The sequence below is a fragment of the Oncorhynchus keta genome, chromosome 36, assembly GCF_023373465.1.
Source record: "Oncorhynchus keta strain PuntledgeMale-10-30-2019 chromosome 36, Oket_V2, whole genome shotgun sequence".
NCBI classification, from domain to species: domain Eukaryota; kingdom Metazoa; phylum Chordata; class Actinopteri; order Salmoniformes; family Salmonidae; genus Oncorhynchus; species Oncorhynchus keta.
Genome location: NC_068456.1, coordinates 14,329,960 through 14,354,015, shown reverse-complemented (window position 1 = coordinate 14,354,015; position 24,056 = coordinate 14,329,960). Strand labels below are relative to the sequence as shown.

At 42.0% G+C, this 24,056-nt stretch overlaps 1 protein-coding gene across 1 annotated transcript in view; it reads left to right on the top strand.

Annotated features, from left to right (window-relative positions):
* The first annotated feature begins 11,257 nt into the window (after window positions 1-11,257).
* slc24a3 (solute carrier family 24 member 3) overlaps window positions 11,258-24,056 on the top strand; it is a 107,806-nt gene continuing 95,007 nt past the window's right edge. Inside the window, exon 1 of the mRNA XM_035754301.2 lies at window positions 11,258-11,775. Within this exon, the coding sequence (XP_035610194.2) occupies window positions 11,583-11,775 (193 nt within the window). The 5' untranslated portion in view covers window positions 11,258-11,582. The remainder of the gene's footprint in view (window positions 11,776-24,056) is intronic.

Sequence of the window (24,056 nt, the reverse complement as noted above, 5' to 3'; positions counted from 1 at the left end):
GTGGTCATAGCTAATGTTCTTCGTGCCTATGAGCTTGTGCCTGAGGCATACCGACAGAGATTTAGGTCTCATAGAAAGTCTTCTAGTAAGACTTATGTGGAATTTTCTAGAGACAAGGGAAATCTGTTTGATAAATGGCATGCTGCTAGTAAGGTAACTGATTTCAACTCTCTCCGGGAGTTAATCTTGTTGGAAGAGTTTAAAAATTGCTTACCCGAACGCATTGTAGTTTACCTAAACGAACAGAAAGTATCCTGTCTGGCAGAAGCGTCTGTGTTGGCAGACGAGTTTGTGTTGACGCACAAGAGTGTGTTTTCGGCTCAAACCGAGAGTAGAGCCACTGAGTTTCCTACCTTTAGCCCTAGTCGGCCAGCAGTAGTATATCAAGCACGCCAGAAGAATGAGCGTCCCTGTTTCTATTGTCATAAAGTAGGACATATGATTTAATGATTGCTTCCTGCTTAAACGCAAACAAGGGATGCCTCTTCGTGCCAAGCCACCAACAGGTGTTGCTCTAATTCGTACGGTTAAGAGGTCGGCAACAAAACAGGTGCCTCAGGGTAACTGTAGTTTGAAAGTCTCAGTCCCCGACCGCCGTTATGAACCATTCATTTTCGAGGGGTTTGTGTCCCTAACGAATGACGAAGCGTCTCAGCGCCCGGTTAAAATCCTTAGATACTGGTGCGGCGCAGTCGTTTATATTGTCTGATGTGTTGCCCTTATCTGACGATACATACTGTGGTTCCAGAGTGTTAGTGCAGGGTATTGAAATGGGTTTTGTCCCAGTGCCATTGCACTTTGTGAAAGTACACTCTGAGTTAATCAGTGGAATATTCAGAGTGGGGGTACGTCCTATGTTGCCAGTGAAAGGTGTGACCTTTATAATGGGTAACGATATTGCCGGAGGAAAGGTAGTACCCGTATTGGATAAAAGTGACCACTCTCTCTCGAATGAGCTGGCACAGAGTTATCCACATGTGTTCCCCGCTTGTGCTGTCACTCGTGCTCAGGCACGACAAGAGGGTGACGAGAGATTTGTCGAACACTGTTCTGTTCAAAGAGGTTGATCAAGAGGATGGATTGTGTGATACCTCTGAGAAGCTGATCACCTCTGACAAACAGCCCAGGAAAGAAGCAAAGAACGTTGAACTTATTGCTGATGCAATACAGTTACCAGTCACTCGTGAGCAGCTGATTGCTAACCAAAAGGTTGACAACAAGCTTGCTAAATGTTTTTCTAGTGTTGTCTCATTGGAAGATGTGAAGAAGAACGTGGCTTACTTCATTGATGGTAATCTCCTCATGCGTAAATGGAAATCCCATGTTGACGCGGGTGGAGATTGGAATGCTGTTTACCAAATAGTGATTCCTACAGCCTTTCGACAAAATGTGTTATCCCTTGCTCATAATCACCAGTGGTCTGGTCATTTAGGAATCACAAAAACTTATGATCGGATCCTTCGACATTTCTTTTGGCCGGGTTTAAAACAAGATGTGGCTCAGTTCTGTCGGACATGCCACACATGTCAGATAACAGGAAAACCAAATCAGGTTATTCCTCCCGCTCCTCTTTGTCCCATACCTGTCATAGGTGAACCATTCGAGCATGTGGTGGTTGATTGTGTCGGACCGTTACCAAAGACAAAATCGGGTAACCAGTTTTTTGTTAACGATAATGTGTTGGCAGATGCTTTGTCTCGTGTGTGAAAATGATTTCTGTATGTTTTGCAAGGTTGTTGCTTAGTTGTGAGTATTCATTGAAATACTGTAGTCTCAACCCCTAGGGTTGCTCTTTTAAGGGTGGGAGTGTTACGGATACAGTTATCCTGTGTCTGTGTGTATCCTGTGTGTGTTTCTTTTCTCTCCTTCTCCCCTCACAGGTGAAAATCATCACTCCCCAATCAATCATCAATCAGAAGACACACCTCCTCCTATTTCCTGACCTATCACAGTTCCTTCCCCATGGTTTAAAAACCCCATCATTTGTTTGTTCTAGAGCTCAGCTCAGCTCAGCTCAATCTCTCTGTAAATGCCATGTCTGTAGGTCTCTGTGTTTCACTCTCGCTTTGTGTCTTAACCTCTCTTTTGTTTAAAGCACTTCATAGCACTTTGTCATCACCTGTAAGTATTATTTTTGGTTATGGTATTTGTTTGTTGCTGGTGGGAAAAGGGGGAAACTAAGACAAGTTGCCCATGGGCATACACTACCCGTAGGTGAACTTTGTTAAATACACTAGTTAGAACTGGGCGGACCACCCACTGTATTTTTGGTTAGTTAGTTAGTTGTTGTTAAAGTAGGCTAGTCTAACTTAGGGGTGTGTTTTTGTATACTTATTGTTTCTTTCCTTGGGTCCAGCTCAGCCCCTTTTCCTGCTCCCCCCCCATTACCGTGTGTTTATAAATAAACCTAGAGTTTGACGGTAGATTTCTGTTGTCGTGGTTATTTCGTTCACACTTTTACTTTGTCACAATAATAATTTGCATGAGTTATGTTACGGGTCTCATTACCATCCCCCCTAGACCGTCGGGCCAAAAGGGATTCGTAACAGAAGACACCATTTTACAGCCTGTTTTCTTTCAGGGACACCTGCCAAAAATGTGTATGTGCATTCGAACCAGCATCCCCAACTTCATAACACACAAGTTGACCGTTCAACCTTCTGAAGCAAGAAGCTAGCTAGTCATTCCAGTTACTTACAGTTGAAGTCGGAAGTTTAAATACATTAACTCAGTTGTTCACAATTCCTGACATTTAATCCTCGTAAATATTCCCTGTATTAGGTCAGTTAGGATCACCACTTTATTTTAAGAATGTAAAATGTCAGAATAATAGTAGAGAACTACTTATTTAAGCTTTTATGTCATTCCCAGTGGGCCAGAAGTTTACATACACTCAATTAGTATTTGGTAGCAATTCCTTTAAATTGTTTAATTTTGTGTCAAACATTTTGGGTAGCCTTCCACAAGCTTCCCACAATAAGTTGGGTGAATTTTGTCCCATTCCTCCTGACAGATGGTTAACAGAGTCAGGTTTGTAGGCCTGCTTGCTCGCACACGCTTTTTCAGTTCTGCCCAGAACATTTCTATGGGATTGAGGACAGGGCTTTGTGATGGCCACTCCAATAACCTTGACTTTATTGTCCTTCAGCCATTTTTTCCCACAATTTTGGAAGAATGCTTGGCGTCATTGTCCATTTGGAAGACCCATTTACGACCAAGCTTTAACTTCCTCACTGATGTCTTGAGATTATGCTTCAATATATCCACATAACTTTCCTGCCTCATGATGCCATCTAATTTGTGAAGTGCACCAGTCCCTTCTGCAGCAAAGCACCCCCACAACATGATGCTGCCACCCCTGTGCTTCACAGTTGGGATGGTGTTCTTGGGCTTGCAAGCCTCCCCCTTTTTCCTCCAAACATAACGATGGTCATTATGGCCAAACAGTGCTATTTTTGTTTTATCAGACCAGAGGATATTTCTCCAAAAAGTACAATCTTTGTCCCCATGTGCAGTTGCAAACCGTAGTCAGGCTTTTTTGTGGCAGTTTTGGAGCAGTGGCTTCTTCCTTGCTCAGCAGCCTTGGAGCAGTGGCTTCTTCCTTGCTCAGCAGCCTTTCAAGTTATGTCGATATAGGACTTGTTTTACTGTGGATATAGATACTTTTGTACCGATTTCCTCCAGCATCTTCACAAGGTCCTTTGTTGTTCTGGGATCAATTTGCACTTTTCGCACCAAAGTACATTTATCTCTAGGAGACAGAACGCGTCTCCTTCCTGAGCTGTATGACAGCTGCGGGGTCCCATGGTGTTTATACTTGCGTACTATTGTTTGTACAGATGAACGTGGTACCTTCAGGCATTTGGAAATTGCGCCCAAGGGTGAACCAGACCCGTGGAGGTCTACAATTTATTTTCTGAGGTCTTGGCTGATTTCTTTTGATTTTCCCACAGGTACACCTCCAATAGGCTAATTGACATAATTTGAGTCAATCAGAAGCTTCTAAAGCCATGACATGGAATTCTCTAAGCTGTTTAAAGGCACAGTCAACTTAGTATATGTAAACTTCTGACCCACTGTAAATACGATACTATGAATTATAAGTGAAATAATCTGTCTGTAAACAATTGTTGGAAAAATTACTTGTGTCATGCACAAAGCAGATGTCCTAAACCAACTTGCTAAAAGTATAGTTTGTTTTCACAAGACATTTGTGAAGTGGTTGAAAAACGAGTTTTAACGACTCCAACCTAGTGTATGTAAACTTCTGACTTCAACTGTATCTGACTGTCCTGATAAAGCAGGAGACATTGGTATTAAGGGGAGGCAAATGATAGCGAGGACAGTCTTTCGCTTACACTATATGACGAAGGGGCTGGAAAAATCAACTAATTTCCTGCATTTTAAACACATTTTGCCATGGATCAGAGAGAAGAAATGTGAAGTTTTATAGTGCTATTATACATAATTTGTCATGATTCTAAGAGATGTTGCAGTTTTAAAGCAAATTTCCTGCAATTCTACACTTTTTGCTATTTTTGTTTGCCGTTTTATAGCTCTTCTCATGCTTTTGTTCACATTTTGCCTTGAGGCTGAGAGAATGTTGCCGTTTTAAATCTAATTTACTGCAATTCTACAAATGTTTCTATCATATGTCATCTGGGGGCCCACCGACCCCCCCTGGAGGTCGGGGAGGTCGTGCCCTGAGTGCCCGTTCGTTAATCCGGCCCTGTATGACATGGGTATCAAGTCATCATCCGCCTCTTATTAATTGAATCCCTGAGGTGGCACTGTCATGTGGACATGGAGAGCATAGATGCCATTTCATGGCTTTACCATAGATCCGTTTAATACACAGAATTATATGTATGACGTACATAGCTGTCTGCCCTTTCTGTTTCTGATAGTTGATTCTCAATTGTAGAAGAACAATGCATAAAGTGTGTAGGCTGCACCTGGCACCTGCTACCATACCTCGTTCAAAGGCACATTTTGTCTTGCCCATTCACCCTCTGAATGGCACAAAAACACAATCCATGACTCAATTGTCTCAAGGTTTAAAAATCCTTTTTAACCTGTCTCCTCCCCTTCATCTACACTGATTGGATTTAACAAGTGACATCAAGAGATTATAGCTTTCACTTGGATTCACCTGGTCAGTCTGTCATGGAAAGAGCAGGTGTTCTTAATGTATACTCATTGAATGTAGGTCTGTTTTAAATAATACAAATTGAGTACACAGCATCTTGTAAAAAATTGTTCAATTAATGAACAGGTATGAGAAAGATACTGTAGAGGGGATTGTCACTACTGCTTCTATAGTTGGAGACGATCAATAGTAGCACATCAAGCCATTCTCTCTCTTACATTAATAAAATCAGGCATCTTCAAATGCACACACACGGTACATGGTTTTAGATGAGTCACAGCGGGTAACACAGCGGGAGCCACAACCAAGCAACAGGCACTGCTGCAGACTGTCTTTGAATGAAACTGTTGAGGCATGAAAGACAGAGAATGTTATTACCCTCCCTAATATTAGACTACAATGTCAGGGTCACACTGTCTCATGTTTCCATGAAGAACAGACGGACAGAGGGGATTGTGGGCCTGCCTCAAAAAATCATACTACAGGGCTAGACTATGCTTAGCAAAGTGTGATTAAACAGGTGTGTGGGGTCAAACACTGACATTCACATAACAGACTGTACGGGGTTATAAATCTGATGTCAACCAGATTTCATCAATCGGGCACCAACTAACATCAGCAAAACTCTCCAATCCAGTAGTATGGAACAATATCACCACAAACCCTCTTTCTCTCTCTCTCTCTCTCTCTCACACACGCACCTCAAAATGCTTCACTGCAACCTATGCTGATCTAAAGCACTACAGAATCAATGGGAGAGGTTCACTTCATCAATAGCTGAGAAATCACTGCTCAGTGATGCAGGCACTAATAGTACACAGGGTATTGCCTATATAGGGACCAATATCCAAGTGATAGAGGCTGAAACCTACCTGAAGAGGAGAGATTTTATGAGCTACTAAACCATTGAAGAAGTTTAACCATTACTGGGAAGTGCTAGAGAGTATTTTTTTGTAAATTGGTAAATGTGGCATGAAGCAGTGCATGATGGTTAAATGTGGCACTCAAGCTTGTCCCTGATTACTTCCTCTTCATCATACAACAACAATCTCCCACATAAATCAGCAATATACTTTTTATTTAACCAGACAAGTCAGTTAAGAATAAATTCTTATTTACAATGACGGCCTATCCCGGCCAAACCCTCCCCAAACCCGGACGATGCTGGGCCAATTGTGAGCCGCTCTATGGGACTCCCGATCACTGCTGGTTGTGATACAGACGGGATCTGAGATCCAGTGCTTTAGACTGCTGCGCCACTCGGAATCCCAAACAACCTGAAACCTGAGTCTCTATCTCATTACAATGCGTTCTGCCAGTGGTGGCTGTGAATTATTCAATGCTAATCATTTGTAACTGTCTCTCTTCCTCCATAACCACAAGGTTATACAATTATAACATTTGGGTAAACTGTCTTGAAGTGGTATGTTATGTTTGGAGAGGTCAATGTGTATCTACGGAGGCGCCATACAAATGTGGAGATAAATGTCTTTCATTAATAATAATATCTGCTGCCTGAAATTGCATGGCTGCCACTGAGTGATGCATTAAGTGGTGCATCTGAGTGATGCGTTCACTTACACAGCTGGCCACTCCGATACAGGTTGAAGCCTTATAACTGGGTAAACAAAACGTCCATCTCTATTGATCAAAAGAAGGAGAAAACAGAGCTCAATTGAACTGAAACCAGCTTCACACAGAGTTACAAGACTAACAGCACATCAAAGACTGGACAGGGACAAATCACGCCAGAGAGAAAGAGAGAGAGAGAAAGGGAGAAAGAGATCACACACTAGAGATGAAAAAATGTACAGCATGGCTGAAAGAGAGGGAGGGGAAGTGCATGAGCAAATGAATACACAAGAGGATTAGAGGCAGGGAAAGAGAATAAGAGGGATAAACGTGTGAAAATAAGAGGTAATGTTGAAGATACCCCCTCGGTCTGCTTGGGCTAGCATTTAATTCCCAGTGAGGCTATCACCATACCCAAACCAGGTGCGTGCGACAACGTGTGCCATCGTGCGCAAATAGATTTTGTCCCCCCACTCCAAACGCAATCACGACACGCAGGTTGAAATATCAAAACAAACTCTACAATTATATTAATTTGGGGACAGGTCGAAAATAATTAAACATTTATGGCAATTTAGCTAGATAGCTAGCTGTTGCCATCTAATTTGTTGTGGGATATAAACGTTGAGTTGTTACTCTGACAATTAATCCACACATAAAACGGTCAACCAAATCGCTTCTAGTCATCTCTCCTCCTTCCAGGCTTTTTCTTCTTTGGACTTTATATGGCGATTGTCATTTAATTTTCATAGTATTACCATGACGACGACCGACCTCAGTTCGTCTTTCAATCACCCACGTGGGTATAACCAATGACGAAATGGCACATGGGTATCTGCTTCTATAAACCAATGAGGAGATGGGAGAGGCAGGACTTGCACCGCGTTAAGCGTCACAAATAGAACTGACACTTGTTGGTGCGTGCGAGCAGTGTGGGGGCAATGATTGAATAACATGTATGTGTAAATTTATTTTGCAATGCTCACGCACGCGACGTGACCGGTGTGGTCAGCATATTACATAGCAAAACTCTTGAATCTCAAATCAAATCAAATGTTATTTGTCACATACACATGGTTAGCAGATGTTAATGCGAGTGTAGCGAAATGCTTGTGCTTCTAGTTCCGACAATGCAGTAATAACCAATAGGTAATCTAACTAACAATTCCAAAACTACTGTCTTATACACAGTGTAAGGGGATAAAGAATGAGTGATGGTACAGAGCAGCATAGGCAAGATACAGTAGATGGTATCGAGTACAGTATATACATATGAGATGAGTATGTAAACAAAGTGGCATAGTTAAAGTGGCTAGTGATACGTGTATTACATAAGGATGCAGTAGATGATATAGAGTACAGTATATACGTATGCATATGAGATGAATAATGTAGGGTGTGTAACATTATATTAGGTAGCATTGTTTAAAGTGGATAGTGATATATTTTACATCATTTCCCATCCATTCCCATTATTAAAGTGGCTGGAGTTGAGTCAGTGTCAGTGTCATTGTGTTGGCAGCAGCCACTCAATGTTAGTGGTGGCTGTTTAACAGTCTGATGGCCTTGAGATAGAAGCTGTTTTTCAGTCTCTAGGTCCCAGCTTTGATGCACCTGTACTGACCTCGCCTTCTGGATGATAGCGGGGTGAACAGGCAGTGGCTCGGGTGGTTGTTGTCCTTGATGATCTTTATGGCCTTCCTGTAACATCGGGTGGTGTAGGTGTCCTGGAGGGCAGGTAGTTTGCCCCGGTGATGTGTTGTGCAGACCTCACTACCCTCTGGAGAGCCTTACGGGTGTGGGCGGAGCAGTTGCCGTACCAGGCGGTGATACAGCCCGCCAGGATGCTCTCGATTGTGCATCTGTAGAAGTTTGTGAGTGCTTTTGGCGACAAGCCGAATTTCTTCAGCCTCCTGAGGTTGAAGAGGCGCTGCTGCGCCTTCTTCACGATGCTGTCTGTGTGAGTGGACCAATTCAGTTTGTCTGTGATGTGTATGCCGAGGAACTTAAAACTTGCTACCCTCTCCACTACTGTTCCATCAATGTGGATATGGGGGTGTTCCCTCTGCTGTTTCCTGAAGTCCACAATCATCTCCTTAGTTTTGTTGACGTTGAGTGTGAGGTTATTTTCCTGACACCACACTCCGAGGGCCCTCACCTCCTCCCTGTAGGCCGTCTCGTCGTTGTTGGTAATCAAGCCTACCACTGTTGTGTCGTCCACAAACTTGATGATTGAGTTGGAGGCGTGCGTGGCCACGCAGTCGTGGGTGAACAGGGAGTACAGTAGAGAGGGCTCAGAACGCACCCTTGTGGGGCCCCAGTGTTGAGGATCAGCGGGGTGGAGATGTTGTTGCCTACCCTCACCACCTGGGGACGGCCCGTCAGGAAGTCCAGTACCCAGTTGCACAGGGCAGGGTCGAGACCCAGGGTCTCAAGCTTGATGACGAGCTTGGAGGGTACTATGGTGTTGAATGCCGAGCTGTAGTCGATGAACAGCATTCTCACATAGGTATTCCTCTTGTCCAGATGGGTTAGGGCAGTGTGCAGTGTGGTTGAGATTGCATCGTCTGTGGACCTATTTGGGCGGTAAGCAAATTGGAGTGGGTCTAGGGTGTCAGGTAGGGTGGAGGTGATATGGTCCTTGACTAGTCTCTCAAAGCACTTCATGATGACGGAAGTGAGTGCTACGGGGCGGTAGTCGTTTAGCTCAGTTACCTTAGCTTTCTTGGGAACAGGAACAATGGTGGCCCTCTTGAAGCATGTGGGAACAGCAGACTGGTATAGGGATTGATTAAATATGTCCGTAAACACACCGGCCAGCTGGTCTGCGCATGCTCTGAGGGCGCGGCTGGGGGTGCCGTCTGGGCCTGCAGCCTTGCGAGGGTTAACACGTTTAAATGTCTTACTCACCTCAGCTGCAGTGAAGGAGAGTCTGCATGTTTTCGTTGCAGGCCGTGTCAATGGCACTGTATAGTCCTCAAAGCGGGCAAAAAAGTTATTTAGTCTGCCTGGGAGCAAGACATCCTGGTCCGTGACTGGGCTGGTTTTCTTCTTGTAGTCCGTGATTGATTGTAGACCCTGCCACATGCCTCTTGTGTCTGAGCCGTTGAATTGAGATTCTACTTTGTCTCTGTACTGACGCTTAGCTTGTTTGATAGCCTTGTGGAGGGAATAGCTGCATTGTTTATATTCGGTCATGTTACCAGTCACCTTGCCCTGATTAAAAGCAGTGGTTCGCGCTTTCAGTTTCACGCGAATACTGCCATCAATCCACGGTTTCTGGTTAGGGAATGTTTTAATCGTTGCTATGGGAACGACGTCTTCAACGCACATTCTAATGAACTTGCACACCGACTCAGCGTATTCGTCAATGTTGTTATGTGACACAATACGAAACATATCCCAGTCCACGTGATGGAAGCAGTCTTGGAGTGTGGAGTCAGCTTGGTCGGACCAGCGAATCTCAGGTTCATTGCGTGTTTAAACCAGTCTTCCTCCTTCCCACTAACTCAGTAGAAACGGCACTGAATCAAAAATCCGTTTCCTCATCATAATCCATTTGATTCAATTTTCCAATGTCCTGAATCCCTGCTGTGATGCGCTCTGGAACAGGATTATGTTCAAACCTGAAGTGTGTGTGCGTTTGTTTGGGCATATGAGTGTGTATGTGTGAGTGAGATTGTGCGAGTACGGACCAAGGGGCGATAGCTCTAATCTGGCAACTCATTGGCTAACACTCAATCAGAGGGCATTATGGGATAGGTGGGCCTGAGGACACCTCCATCCTGTGATTCATGTAAGTGCTTAAAATGCACTATGGATGTTTCTGGCTTGGGAGGAACAGAGGGTGTTACCTTTGACCCCAATCAACTGGAGTGTGTGTGATCAACCTGTTGTTCAGTCTATTGAGGCTGACTACGTTATACTACATACTGAATGGAGGCTGATACTGAACATGAACCCGCTGATGAGTGGAATGCATCAAAAGCAGAGTAGAGTGGGTGTATGCTGGGTCTCACCGGGTTAGAAGAGGTCAACCTGTGATTATGAGATAATGGAGAGGAGAGTAGTGCGGTGCATGAGTGTTAAGATTGACATTCACCCACAGTGTGTGTGTGTGTGTGTGTGTGTGTGTGTGTGTGTGTGTGTGTGTGTGTGTGTGTGTGTGTGTGTGTGTGTGTGTGTGTGTGTGTGTGTGTGTGTGTGTGTGTGTGTGTGTACCTGCCATTCTCATGCAAAGGATTTGCAATGTCCAAATTGCCCTCCATTGTCAAACGGGTTTAATGCAATAGGCTATCTGAAAGAAACGATGGAATATGGCCTACTGCATCCAGGAGAGGGCAACGATGAGCGAGTATTTTTTTGTTCCAAATAACGCCTGCTGCTTCAAAAATGTATCCCACTGAGCACATACGCAAGTTCAACGTCTAGTGTTGATTTACATTTAATTGTGTTGTCAATTAACCTGAATTCAACATTACATCGTAAAAAATGTAAACCATAGGCTAATTCTGTTGGCTATAGCTTTACAATCTCTCTCTCTCTCACACACACACTCCTCCCCTCTCTTTTTTGCGCTCTCTCTTCAACATCACCAGCCTCGCTGCAGACTGTGTCCTGCGAGAACTGGCACCAAACTGAAGCATCCATGGAGTGCTCCGTCCTCTCGCAACATCCACAACAACACTTCGGTCAGAAGTAATATAGAAGACAACATCGCAACCGACGCAAGATAGAACAACAACATTTTATTTCGCCCATCTCTTTCGTTGTGTAACTTTCCGAAACCCTCTTTCTCCCGGCTTCCCTCCACGTTCACTTTCTGGTACCCCAGAAGCCTTGTCGCCGTAAAAACGTATCCATGGATGGGATGGCTGTTGGCATGATGCCCGGGACCGTCCGGGTGCAGTGTGGGCCGCTTCAAGTGATGCTGAACCAGCAGAAAACCAAAGCTCGGCGGAAAAAGCGAAAGGATTTGCTCGGTGTGCAGATGTGCTTCATTGGTGTGCTGCTCGTGCTTGTAATGGGGCTCTCGTGTTTAGCGGAGAAAGCAGGTGAGATACTTGTTGCCAGAATGGTTTGTTGAACAGTTGCCTATTTGCAATCGTTTGGGAGAGTGTTTGTAATCGAGTTTCACTATTGTATGAGGCTCCTAAGAATGGATATATAGGCAGTGATGTTAGAACTTTGTTCAATATCAGTTTTAGTAGGCACTTCATAGTGAGTGTGCAGCGTGGTCTCATTCTAGACGTAATATAGGAAAGGTAAATCAGGGACACGAACTAGTATGTGTTACATTTGGTATGGTTACTTAAGGCAAAAACGAAAGTAGGGTGGTTGGTCGGGCGTATAGCACGAACGTCTAGTTGCCCAAAGGTTGTGAGTTCAAATCTCATTACAGGCAATTTTAGCGAATTTTCTGCTAATTACTACTTTGTAGGAAGCTAACACTTCCCCAACCTTAGCCCTAACTGTAACCGTTTAACCGAACTCCTAAACTTAACCCTAACCTAACCCCTAGCCTAGCTAACATTAACCAGCTAAATAATGTTAGCCACCTAGCTACAATTCGTGACATATAATATGAATTGTAATTCGTAACATATCATACGAAATGGGTGGACATCAACAAATAAATACATACGAAACATAATATTGTATGGTATACTATATTGTATAATATATTGTAAATGGGTATTCCGGATTTACATACAGAATAATATGAAATGCTCTGAGACCAGGTTGGAGTGTGACCTTTTAGTTTCCATGAGAATGGTCTTTATTATGTTGGCCTAAAGCGAGGGTTGCGTATAAATTAGTTACAACAAATAATGTAAAATTAATTATTAATTATTCGATCTTGCAACCTTTCGGTACTAGTCCAACGCTCTAACCACTAGGGTACCTGCCACTCACGTGTGGTGCAAGAACTGAAATTTGTTAAATGTTACAAATTTTCTAAATTAATGCTTTGTTACGAATTCCAATTTGTTGTGGCTAACATGAACTAGTCTAGGAGTTAAGTTAAAACAAAGGTGTCAAACTCATTCCGTGGACGGCAGTGTCTGTGGGTTTTCGCTCCTCTCTTGTACTTGACTGATAAATTAAGGTCATTAATTATGGAACTCTCCACACCTGGTTGTCTAGGGCTTAATTGAAAGGAAAAAACATATACCTGCCGACAGTAGGCCCTCCATGGAATTAGACCTAAACAACCAGGTGAGGGGAGTTTCTTACTAATTAGTGACCTTAATTCATCAAGTACAAGGGAGAAGTGTGAACCCGCAGAAGCTCTGCCCTCCCCTCCGTGGAATGAGTTTGACACATGGTATAGATCAATAAAAAGAATGAATGCTATTAAAAAACAACTTTTACTAGTATGATGTGTGTCCCTCAGTTTTATGTCGTTGATGTTACCCCCTTCAAAATCCCCCTTCAAAATCACTCTTTACAAAGATAAACAAGGACCATGAGCATTCTCTCCAATGGAAAACTGTTATTGGGGGATATATTAAATACAATTATTATTTAGTATGCCATAAATTTGAGGATTCCATTGATCATTTGTTATCTAAATCCAAAGTGTTATGTGGCGTTAGTCAATTTAAAATGATTGATTATCACTTTAGTAAATTATTTTTAAATAGTTGCTTACATAAAAATGGAGAATTTTTGCCATTTAAGAAAATCCTCATTTACCAAAAATGTCTCATTGGCATTACCATCATTGGTGTTACTACTCCTACTTGTGGCCAATGTTATTGTAATGGTAAAAAGTCATTAGGCCACCATATTAGTTGATTTACTATGGGAAGATGTACGCAAATACATTTAAATGAAAACATCTTGAAAAAGTATGTTTATTTTTTCTCAAATGCCATTTCCAAATGCCACCGTAATTCAAACACAACCCAGCTATGTGTCTTTTTTCTCTGTCAATAAAATGTCTTAACGTGTGTTTAAAATCCTATGTCTGAAATGGGTCTATTGAAAGAAGAACTTAACATGAGAAACTGAACATGACCATAATGTTATTTGATCACCACTGAACGAAAAGTGCAGAAAAGTGAAACAATTCACGTTCTTGTAAGGTAAAAAAAAATGACCAAGAGGGGAGAGGGACACTGGTGACAACTTCCTGCATTCTCCCCCTTATACACTGTCAAAGCAAGAGAGATCATAAAACGAAAGATTTTAGATTTCACGTAATGCTACTTACCAAATACAGAGTTAGGTTTTATCTTAGGGGAAGCAAGCTCAAAGTTGAATGTTAGTTGCGACTCAATGTGTCTAAGAAATCACTTGTAGGCTATTTGGAGGTAAAGTACAACATGCTATTGTATCAATGACACACTCTTTGGGCACCTCTTATTTTATTACATTATTTTATTTACACCTATACGGACGTAATGGATTGGATTATTATAACACTCTTCCAGATTGTCAAAGTAGGCGTACATTCCATCATCCACTAGTTTTCTACAGAACCAAGGTGCTGATGCTCTGTGGTATCTACAATTGACGTTGGAAGTTTACATACACCTTAGCCAAGTACATTTAAACTCAGTTTTTCACAATTCCTGACATTTAATCTGAGTAAAAATTCCCTGTCTTTGGTCAGTTAGGATCACCACTTTATTTTAAGAATGTGAAATGTCAGAATAATAGTAGAGAGAATCATTTATTTCAGCTTTTATTTCTTTCATCACATTCCCAGTGGGTCAGAAGTTTACATACACTCAATTAGTATTTGGTAGCATTGCCTTTAAATTGTTTAACTTGGGTCAAACGTTTCGGGTAGCCTTCCAAAAAGCTTCCCACAATAAGTTGGGTGAATTTTGTCCCATTCCTCCTGACAGAGCTGGTGTAACTGAGTCAGGTTTGTAGGCCTCTTTGCTCGCACACGCTTTTTCAGTTCTGCCCACAAAGTTTCTATAGGATTGAGGTCAGGGCTTTGTGACTTTGTTGTCCTAAAGCCATTTTGCCACAACTTTGGAAGAATGCTTGGGGTCATTGTCCATTTGGAAGACCCATTTGCGACCAAGCTTTAACTTCCTGACTGATGTCTTGAGATGTTGCTTCAATATATCCACATGATTTTCCTGCCTCATGATGCCATATATTTTGTGAAGTGCACCAGTCCCTCCTGCAGCAAAGCACCCCCACAACATGATGATGCCACCCCTGTGCTTCACTGTTAGGATGGTGTTATTGGGCTTGCAAGCCTCCCCCTTTTTCCTCCAAACATAACGATGGTCATTATGGCCATCTTTGTCCCCATGTGCAGTTGCAAACCATAGTCTGTCTTTTTTTATGGCAATTTTGGAGCAATGGCTTCTTCCTTGCTGAGCGGCCTTTCAAGTTATGTCGATATAGGACTTGTTTTACTGTGGATATAGATACTTTTGTACCGGTTTTCTCCAGCATCTTCACAAGGTCCTTTGCTGTCGTTCTGGGATCAATTTGCACTTTTCGCACCAAAGTACGTTCATCTCTAGGAGACAGAACGCGCCTCTTTCCTGAGCGGTATGACGGCTGCGTGGTCCCATGGTGTTTATACTTGCGTTCTATTGTTTATACAGATGAACGTGGTACCTTCAGGCATTTGGAAATTGCTCCCAGGGATGAACCAGACTTGTGGAGGTCTACAATTTCTTTTCTGAGGTCTTGGCTGATTTCTTTTGATTTTCCCATGATGTCAAGCAAAGAGGCACTGAGTTTGAAGGTAGGCCTTGAAATACATCCACAGGTACACCTCCAATTGACTCAAATTATGTCAATTAGCCTATCAGAAGCTTCTAAAGCCATGACAACATTTTCCAAGCTGTTTAGAGGCACAGTCAACTTAGTGTATGTAAACTTTCTGACCCACTGGAATTGTGATACAGTGAATTATAAGTGAAATAATCTGTCTGCAAACATTTGTTTGAAAAATTACTTGTATCTTGCACAAAGTAGATGTCCTAACTGACTTTCCAAAACTATAGTTTGTTAACAAGAAATTTGTGGAGTGGTTGAAACACTTAGGTTGGAGTCGTTAAAACTAGTTTATGTAAACTTCCGACTTCAACTGTATGTTGTCAAGCACCTGTAGGAATGTTGTTTTTTTCCTCTACTGATAAGATGGCGGTGTCAGGGACTGTAAGCTTGATCATTGATTGTGTTGTCAGGTGGTGCTGATTCCCTTCCTCAGAGTATAGTGATGTTTTCCAGGGCTGACCGTCAGTCATCATGAACCCACACCAACAAATTGTGCATGTGTGCCTGCCTGTGGGCACTGTTTACTCTGTCTCCCATTTAGCATCAACCCCTTCACGTCCCTCCCTCCGTTCCTCCTCAATCTGCTCCTATGTCTTTCCATTCAGGCCCTTTTTTAAACAAAGCAATATAATCATTACATTTAGGGTTCTATTTTCGTCTGGCGCAAGTGTCAAACGCACATTAGTTTGCAATTTCGTTATGTAAAAACTGGCGCATTGGCATTTTCCAGGCCTAATGCCAGGTTTGGCAATTTACCTGTCTAACGTCAGCTCAATTGCGCTGAGGTGGAAGGGGTGGCAATATTTGAGGTGTGTCCTTAACAAGCGCAAAAGTGACAATTTCATGCAGGGTAATGGGAAGTTTGAAGATCCACAAAAAGCCCGTCTTAACAGTAATGCAGTTGATAATGGAATGGGTTTTGAGAGTGGAAGCACAGCCTACCTAGCCTTGATGCTGCCCATGGAAGAGATGTGCATTTTGTGTCTGAATTTCCCCCCAAAATAAAAAATACTTGGTTTCCGCCTATTTCGCCTTCCCTCCCCTTAATCAAGGCTAGTTTAGCAGAGTCACTTAGGTGCATCTTTTTATCCTGGCCATTAGCCAACTAGCCTATGAATCAAGAGGTTTTAAATGGTCTACTAAGGGCTTTGAAATAATTTGGAGGTCTTTGCCCTCCTGCTTTTTCATTATTCACAATTCACATACCTGCATACTTCATTTAGCTTGTTCGAGTAGGCTATCCATCCCAATTTTCAAAGAGCGACCCTCAAACGATCAGGCTACCAAAGATATATTTGTGCTAGTGCTGTTCGGGTTGACTCAACCAGCAGTTCCTACAGTCCCTACAGAAATATTGTATGGATGAAAGGCGAATGGGTTGAATAGAGAACAATACCTTAAATCCATAAATGTATGATATTTATAGGCTTCATTGAGGTTTTTATTTCATTATTTTAGGCTATCTGGCATTAGTGTGTAAGCATGCACTTATGCGCGCCAAATAGACTACACAGCAATCGCCAAATGCTTTTGGGAATGTGCAGAAAAAGTTGAAGTCGAACCACGGATGCCGAAAAGGACAATGTCTCGGTGGTAAGTTTAATTCAATAAGAAAAAAGCTGCAAAAATGAGAGTTGAAATTGGAAAGAAGGGAGGGCCAGAAAAGTAATGTTTGGGAAAGATTTGGTGAAGTGGTAAAAGGATGATAGCAGTGCCGTCAATGTTATGTGTGAAGATTGAGGCGGTTAGCAAATTCAACAGTCACAAGATATAGACCTATGGCACATCAACGGAACTGTAGCCTACTGTTCAGATGATGGTTAAATGGAAACAGAAATGTTGACTCTGACTGTAGGTCTATATCCTCTCACATAGCCTTAATATTACCTCCTGCAGAATAAACCATTTCTTTCAGTAATTTATAGACCAAATGTAACCAATATTTTGACAAGGGAAAAGGATGGGTGAAATATGATTTCTTTCTTTCAGCTTCTTGAGAGAATGGGAATGCAATTAGATATTGTCTGTAGAGGTGCTATCTTTATCAGCATCATAAAGGTTGATAGTATTTTACAACCACATAAAATGAATCCAAGCCGAACTGAAATCTTATCAGAAACAGGCCTAAATGTTGGGTCGTTTTCACAGCGTCCTATTTCCTTACAACTGGCCAAACTGATGTCATTTGGACATTTTGCAAAGAAAATATTTCCTGTTATTATTTTTTAAAAAATGATTGGATTTTCTCTGTACTGATGAAAACTGGATTAAAGCATTCATTCTATCGATTTATGACATTCTGGTGATCAAGGGTTTATTTAGTATTCTAGTAATGACAGGAGAGAAGCTGCATGTATCTAATTATTGACAAGTTGACTAACAAATAGCCTACCAAAATGTCTGAAATTATAAGCAGAAACATAGGCTACATCTAAATTAGGTTAGAAAAATCATGCACCCCCAGTCAAAAAATAGTCTCTGACCAGCCTACAGCGCATTTTCTATATTAGCGGGTTTGGGTCTGGTACGGGATTTGGTTTGGGTTTGGGTTTGGGTCTGGTACGGGATTTTCACCTTATCACATCTCGTCTAGTCGAGCAGTTGCGGATGGGTTATTAGCAGTTGCGGGTGAACAAAAAACTGACCCGCGCACCACTAACACGCGCTCCTCCAAACTATTCAATTCTCTTATAATGCCGACGACCATTTAAAAAAAAAACCTGCCTCACACATAGGCAACGACACAATTGACAGGAGCCTTGTAGTTTCTATAGACAAGCAAATGTTATGAATAAAGACATTTAGGCTTATATGTGCACATGTAGCACATGGGGATGTGTGTTTACTCCTCAGCCCTAAGTGTCCCGCTTGCGGCGCCTCATTAGCTAGCTTCTGAGGTGGCACAATCGGCTAAGACGCTCGAAGAGGGTGGTCACGTGACTTTGTGAGGCAGAGGTCCAGAGTTTAAGCCAGGAATGGGCCGAATCGGGAGGAAGTGGTACTCGCTATGCAAGCTGCGTGACATACTTTACACACACAGTGCCATGGAATGAGAAGTGATTTATGATATCATGCTTCTGACCCAATCCTATTTAGAATTATCATTGTTGGTTTAAAAAGCAGATTGATTGATCATTTTTCCAAACAGGAAGTGGAAATCTGAGGCGGAAGTTTACATACACTTAGGTTGGAGTCATTAAAACTCCCTTTTCAACCACTCTACAAACTTCTCATTGGCAAGTCGGTTAGGACATCTACTTTGTGTATGACACAAGTAATTTTTCCAACAAATGTTTGCAGACAAATTATTTCACTTATAATTCACTGTATCACAATTCCAGTGGGTCAGACGTTTACTTACACTAAGTTGACTGTGCCTTTAAACAGCTTGGAAAATTACAGAAAAGGACGTCATGGTTTTAGAAGCTTCTGACAGGCTAATTGACATCATTTGAGTCAATTGGAGGTGTACCTGTGGATGTATTTCAATGCCTACCATCAAACTCAGTGCCTCTTTGCTTGACATCATGGGAAAATCAAAAGAAATCAGCCAAGACCCCAGAAAATAAATTGTAGACCTCCACAAGTCTGGTTCATCCTTGGGAGCAATTTCCACACGCCTGAAGGTACCACGTTCATCTGTATAAACAATAGTACGTAAGTATAAACACCATGGGACCATGCAGCCGTCATTTCGCTCAAGAAGAAGACGTGTGGTGTCTCCTAGAGATGAACATACTTTGGTGCGAAAAGTGCAAATTGATCCCAGAACGACAGCAAAGGGCCATGTAAAGATGCTGGAGGAAACAGGAACAAATGTATCTATATCCACAGTAAAACAAGTACTATATCGACATAACCTGAAAGGCGGCTCAGCAAGGAAGAAGCAACTGCTCCAAAACCGCCATAAAAAGACAGACTATGGTTTTGCAACTGCACATGGGGACAAAGATCATACTTTTTCGAGAAATACCCTCTGGTCTGATGAAACAAAAATAGAACTGTTTGGCCATAATGACCATCGTTATGTTTGAAGGAAAAAGAGGGAGGCTTGCAAGCCGAAGGACACCATCCCAACAGTGGAGCACGGGGGTGGCAGCATCATGTTGTGGGGTTGCTTTTCTGCAGGAGGGACTGGTGCACTTCACAAAATATATGGCATCATGAGGTAGGAAAATGATGTGGATATATTGAAGCAGCATCTCAAGACATCAGTTAAAGATTGGTCACAAATGGGTCTTCCAAATGGACAATGACCCCACGCATTCTTCCATAAGTTGTGGCAAAATGGCTTAAGGACAACAAAGCCAAGGTATTGGAGCGGCCATCAGAAAGCCCTGACCTCAATCCTATAGAAAATCTGTGGGCAGAACTGAAAAAGCATGTGTGAGCAAGGAGACCTACAAACCTGACTCAGTTACACCAGCTCTGTCAGGAGGAATGGGCCATTATTCACCCAACCCAACCAACCCAATCCAGCAGCTCTTTTCGGTCATAAGAGACGGTAGCAGCAACATTTTGCACAAAACAAGTTACAAACACGGAAAAACAAACAAAATAGCATGATTGGTTAACCTGTCTAGGACTTTCCGCTAGTGGAACCCCTCGCCAACAGCCAATGAAATTGCAGGGCGCCAAATACAAATCAACAGAAATCTTATAAATCAAATTTCTCAAACATACAAGTATTACGCACCATTTTAAAGATACCATTCTCTTTAATCCAGCCACAGTGTCTGATTTCAAAAATGCTTTACAGCGAAAGCTCCACAAACTATTATATTAGGTCACCACCAACTCAACCCAGCCATTTTTCCAGCCAAAGAGAGGAGTCACAAAAAGCACAAATAGAGATAGAATTAATCACTAACCTTTGATGATCTTCATCGGATGGACTCATAGGACTTCATGTTACACAATACATGTATGTTTTGTTCGGTAAAGTTCATATTTATATCCCAAAATCTTATTTTACATTGGTGTGTTACGTTCAGTAGTTCCAAAACATGCAGTGATATTGCAGGGAGCTACATGAATTCACAGAAATACTCATAATAAATGTTGATAATACAACTACTATACATGGAACTTTAGAGTTCACTTCTCCTTGATGCAACCGCTGTGTCAGATTTCAAAAAAACTTTACGGAAAAAGCATAATCTGAGAACGGCGCTCAGAGCTCAAACCAGCCAGAGAAATATCCGCCATGTTGGGTAGTCAACATTATTCATAAATAGCAATATAAATATTAACTTACCTTTGATGATCTTCATCAGAATGCACTCCCAGAAATCGCAGTTCCACAATAAATGCTTGTTTTGTTCGATAATGTCCATCATTTATGTACATTTATGTCCAATAGCTTCTTTTGTTAGGGCGTTTGGTAAACAAATCCAAAAGTGTGATCTGGTCCATTCGGACGAAATGTTCAAAAAGTTATATTACAGGTCAAAGGAACTTGTCAGACTAAGTATAGAATCAATCTTTAGGATGGTTTTATCATAAAAGTTCAATAATGTTCCAACCGGAGAATTCTATTGTCTGTAGAAAAGCAATGGAACGAGAGCTACTTCTCAAGTGAAAGCGCGTGACTGAGAACGAGGCTGTAAGCAGACCCCTTAGTCAAACAGCTCCCATCCGGCCCCCCTTCACATGAGCAGCCTGAAACAACGTTCTAAAGACAGTTGACATCTAGCCTTAGGAAGTGAAAAATAACCCATATCCCACTGTGTATTCGATAGGGTTGAGTTCAAAAACTACAAACCTCAGATTTCCACTTCCTGTTTGGATTTTCTCTCAGGTTTTTGCCTGCCGTATTAGTTATGTTATACTCACAGACATCATTCAAACAGTTGTAGAAACTTCAGAGTGTTTTCTATCCAATACTACTAATAATATGCATATATTAGCATCTGGGACTGAGTAGGAGGCAGTTCACTCTGGGCACGCTATTCATCCAAAAGTGAAAATGCTGCCCTCTATCCCAAACAAGTTAAGAGCCGATAAGACGGCAGCCCTCCCATCATAAATAGACAACTTGAATTAACCACATACCTAGCCAGGGGCATGTTCTGATTGGCTAATGAGGAGCCAAGCCTCGACACACCCACAACTTGTTTATTTATCAAAACCCAATCCTTTTGCGCCACCGCCAGCAACAGCGCCCATAATTGTGGTTGTGAAAATAGCAAAAATAGTTATGACTCCCCCGAACCTACAGTATAGCGTTACCACCAGCGCTTAGATTTATCATTGCGTTAGGTTTGTTAAACTAGAACCCTTAGAGAAAGCCATGGTTATTAATATGAGCAAACATGTTTTAGCAGATGTATTATCTCCTGCCATTTAAAATGATTGGCTTGACACTTTACCTAAGTCAGACCATTACGCCCTATGGGTTGGTGAGTGATCCCTGAAAGACATGATATCTACGTAGATGCCGCTCAGACAAATGAACACAGGCAATGTATGGAGTGTCATCTGAGCACTAATGTGCTTTTCCCTATGGTCTGCTAGATAATCTCATTGTGTATCATGGTTGTGTTGTGGCAGCGATGGCAGAACACTAAAAAACAGCACAGAGCAAAGGAGTACTTTTATAGATTTGGACCATGGTGTTGTTATTGATTGAGAACACCGACTAAAGAGAGTGTGACGTAGGAATAGAGGTAGATTGGGAATGAGAGAGCAAGAGAAAAATGGAGTTGAGATGGTTGGCGGAGTTGGAGAGAGAGTGGACAGAGGAAAGGAAATGGGCAGAGAGCGGCTGGAATTGAGAAGGGTAGTTGGGAGATAGTGGTGTAGAGATGGAAAATGATAGTGAGAGGGATGATAGTGAGAGGGAAATAAGGGGTAAAGATGAAGAGGACATAAGGGGTAGAGATGAAGAGGAAATGAGAGGTATGATGGTGAAATAAGGGGTAGAGATGAAGAGGAAATGAGAGAGGATGGTGAAATAAGGGGTAGAGATGAAGAGGAAATGAGAGGTATGATGGTGAAATAAGGGGTAGAGATGAAGAAGAAATGAGAGAGGATGGTGAAATAAGGGGTAGAGATGAAGAGGAAATGAGAGGTATGATGATGAAATAAGGGGTAGAGATGAAGAAGAAATGAGAACTGTATGATGGTGAAATAAGGGGTAGAGATTAAGAGGAAATGAGAGAGAATGGTGAAATAAGGGATAGAGATGAGAGGATGATGAAATAAGGGGTAGAGATTAAGAGGAAATGAGAGAGGATGGTGAAATAAGGGGTAGAGATTAAGAGGAAATGAGAACTGTATGATTGTGAAATAAGGGGTAGAGATGAAGAGGAAATGAGAGAGGTATGATGGTGAAATAAGGGGTAGAGATGAAGAGGAAATGAGAGAGGATGGTGAAATAAGGGATAGAGATGAAGAGGAAATGAGAGAGGATGGTGAAATAAGGGGTAGAGATGAAGAAGAAATGAGAACTGTATGATTGTGAAATAAGTGGTAGAGATGAAGAAGAAATGAGAACTGTATGATTGTGAAATAAGGGGTAGAGATGAAGAAGAAATGAGAACTGTATGATGGTGAAATAAGGGGTAGAGATGAAGAGGAAATGAGAGAGGATGGTGAAATAAGGGATAGAGATGAAGAGGAAACAAGAACTGTATGATTGTGAACACTTTAATTACTACAAAAGGCAGAGTGAGTAAACAATTTGAATAGATAAGAAACCAATGTAAAGACACCGAGGGTAGAAAGTTTACAGATGAAGAGGAAATGAGAGGTATGATGGTGAAATAAGGGGTAGAGATGAAGAAGAAATGAGAACTGTATGATTGTGAAATAAGGGGTAGAGATGAAGAGGAAATGAGAGAGGATGGTGAAATAAGGGGTAGAGATGAAGAGGAAATGAAAGAGGTATGATGGTGAAATAAGGGGTAGAGATGAAGAAGAAATGAGTAAACATGATTTGAATAAGATAAGATGAAGAGGAAATGAGTGGATGGTGAAATAAGTTTAGAGATGAAGAGGAAATGAGAGGTATGATGGTGAAATAAGGGGTAGAGATGAAGAAGAAATGAGAACTGTATGATTGTGAAATAAGGGGTAGAGATGAAGAGGAAATGAGAGAGGATGGTGAAATAAGGGGTAGAGATGAAGAGGAAATGAAAGAGGTATGATGGTGAAATAAGGGGTAGAGATGAAGAGGAAATGAGAACTGTATGATTGTGAAATAAGGGGTAGAGATGAAGAGGAAATGAGAGAGGATGGTGAAATAAGGGGTAGAGATGAAGAGGAAATGAGAGAGGTATGATGGTGAAATAAAAGGGGTAGAGATGAAGAGGAAATGAGAGAGGCGAAGATCTTGGTGGAGAATGGAGATGTAGACAGCAACTTGTCATCAGCAGCGAGTCTGAGGCAAAGTGATGCTTGCTCTCTTTGACTTGCACTCTCTCTTTCTGTCTCCCTTTCCATCTCCCTCTTTCTATTTGCCCCCCCCCCTTCTCTCTTTTTCTTCCTCTCACTTCCTGTCTTACACGAACACACTTTCTCTCTCTGCTCCTGCTCTTTGAGGCTGTCACTAATTCGGCTGTATCTGGGTCAG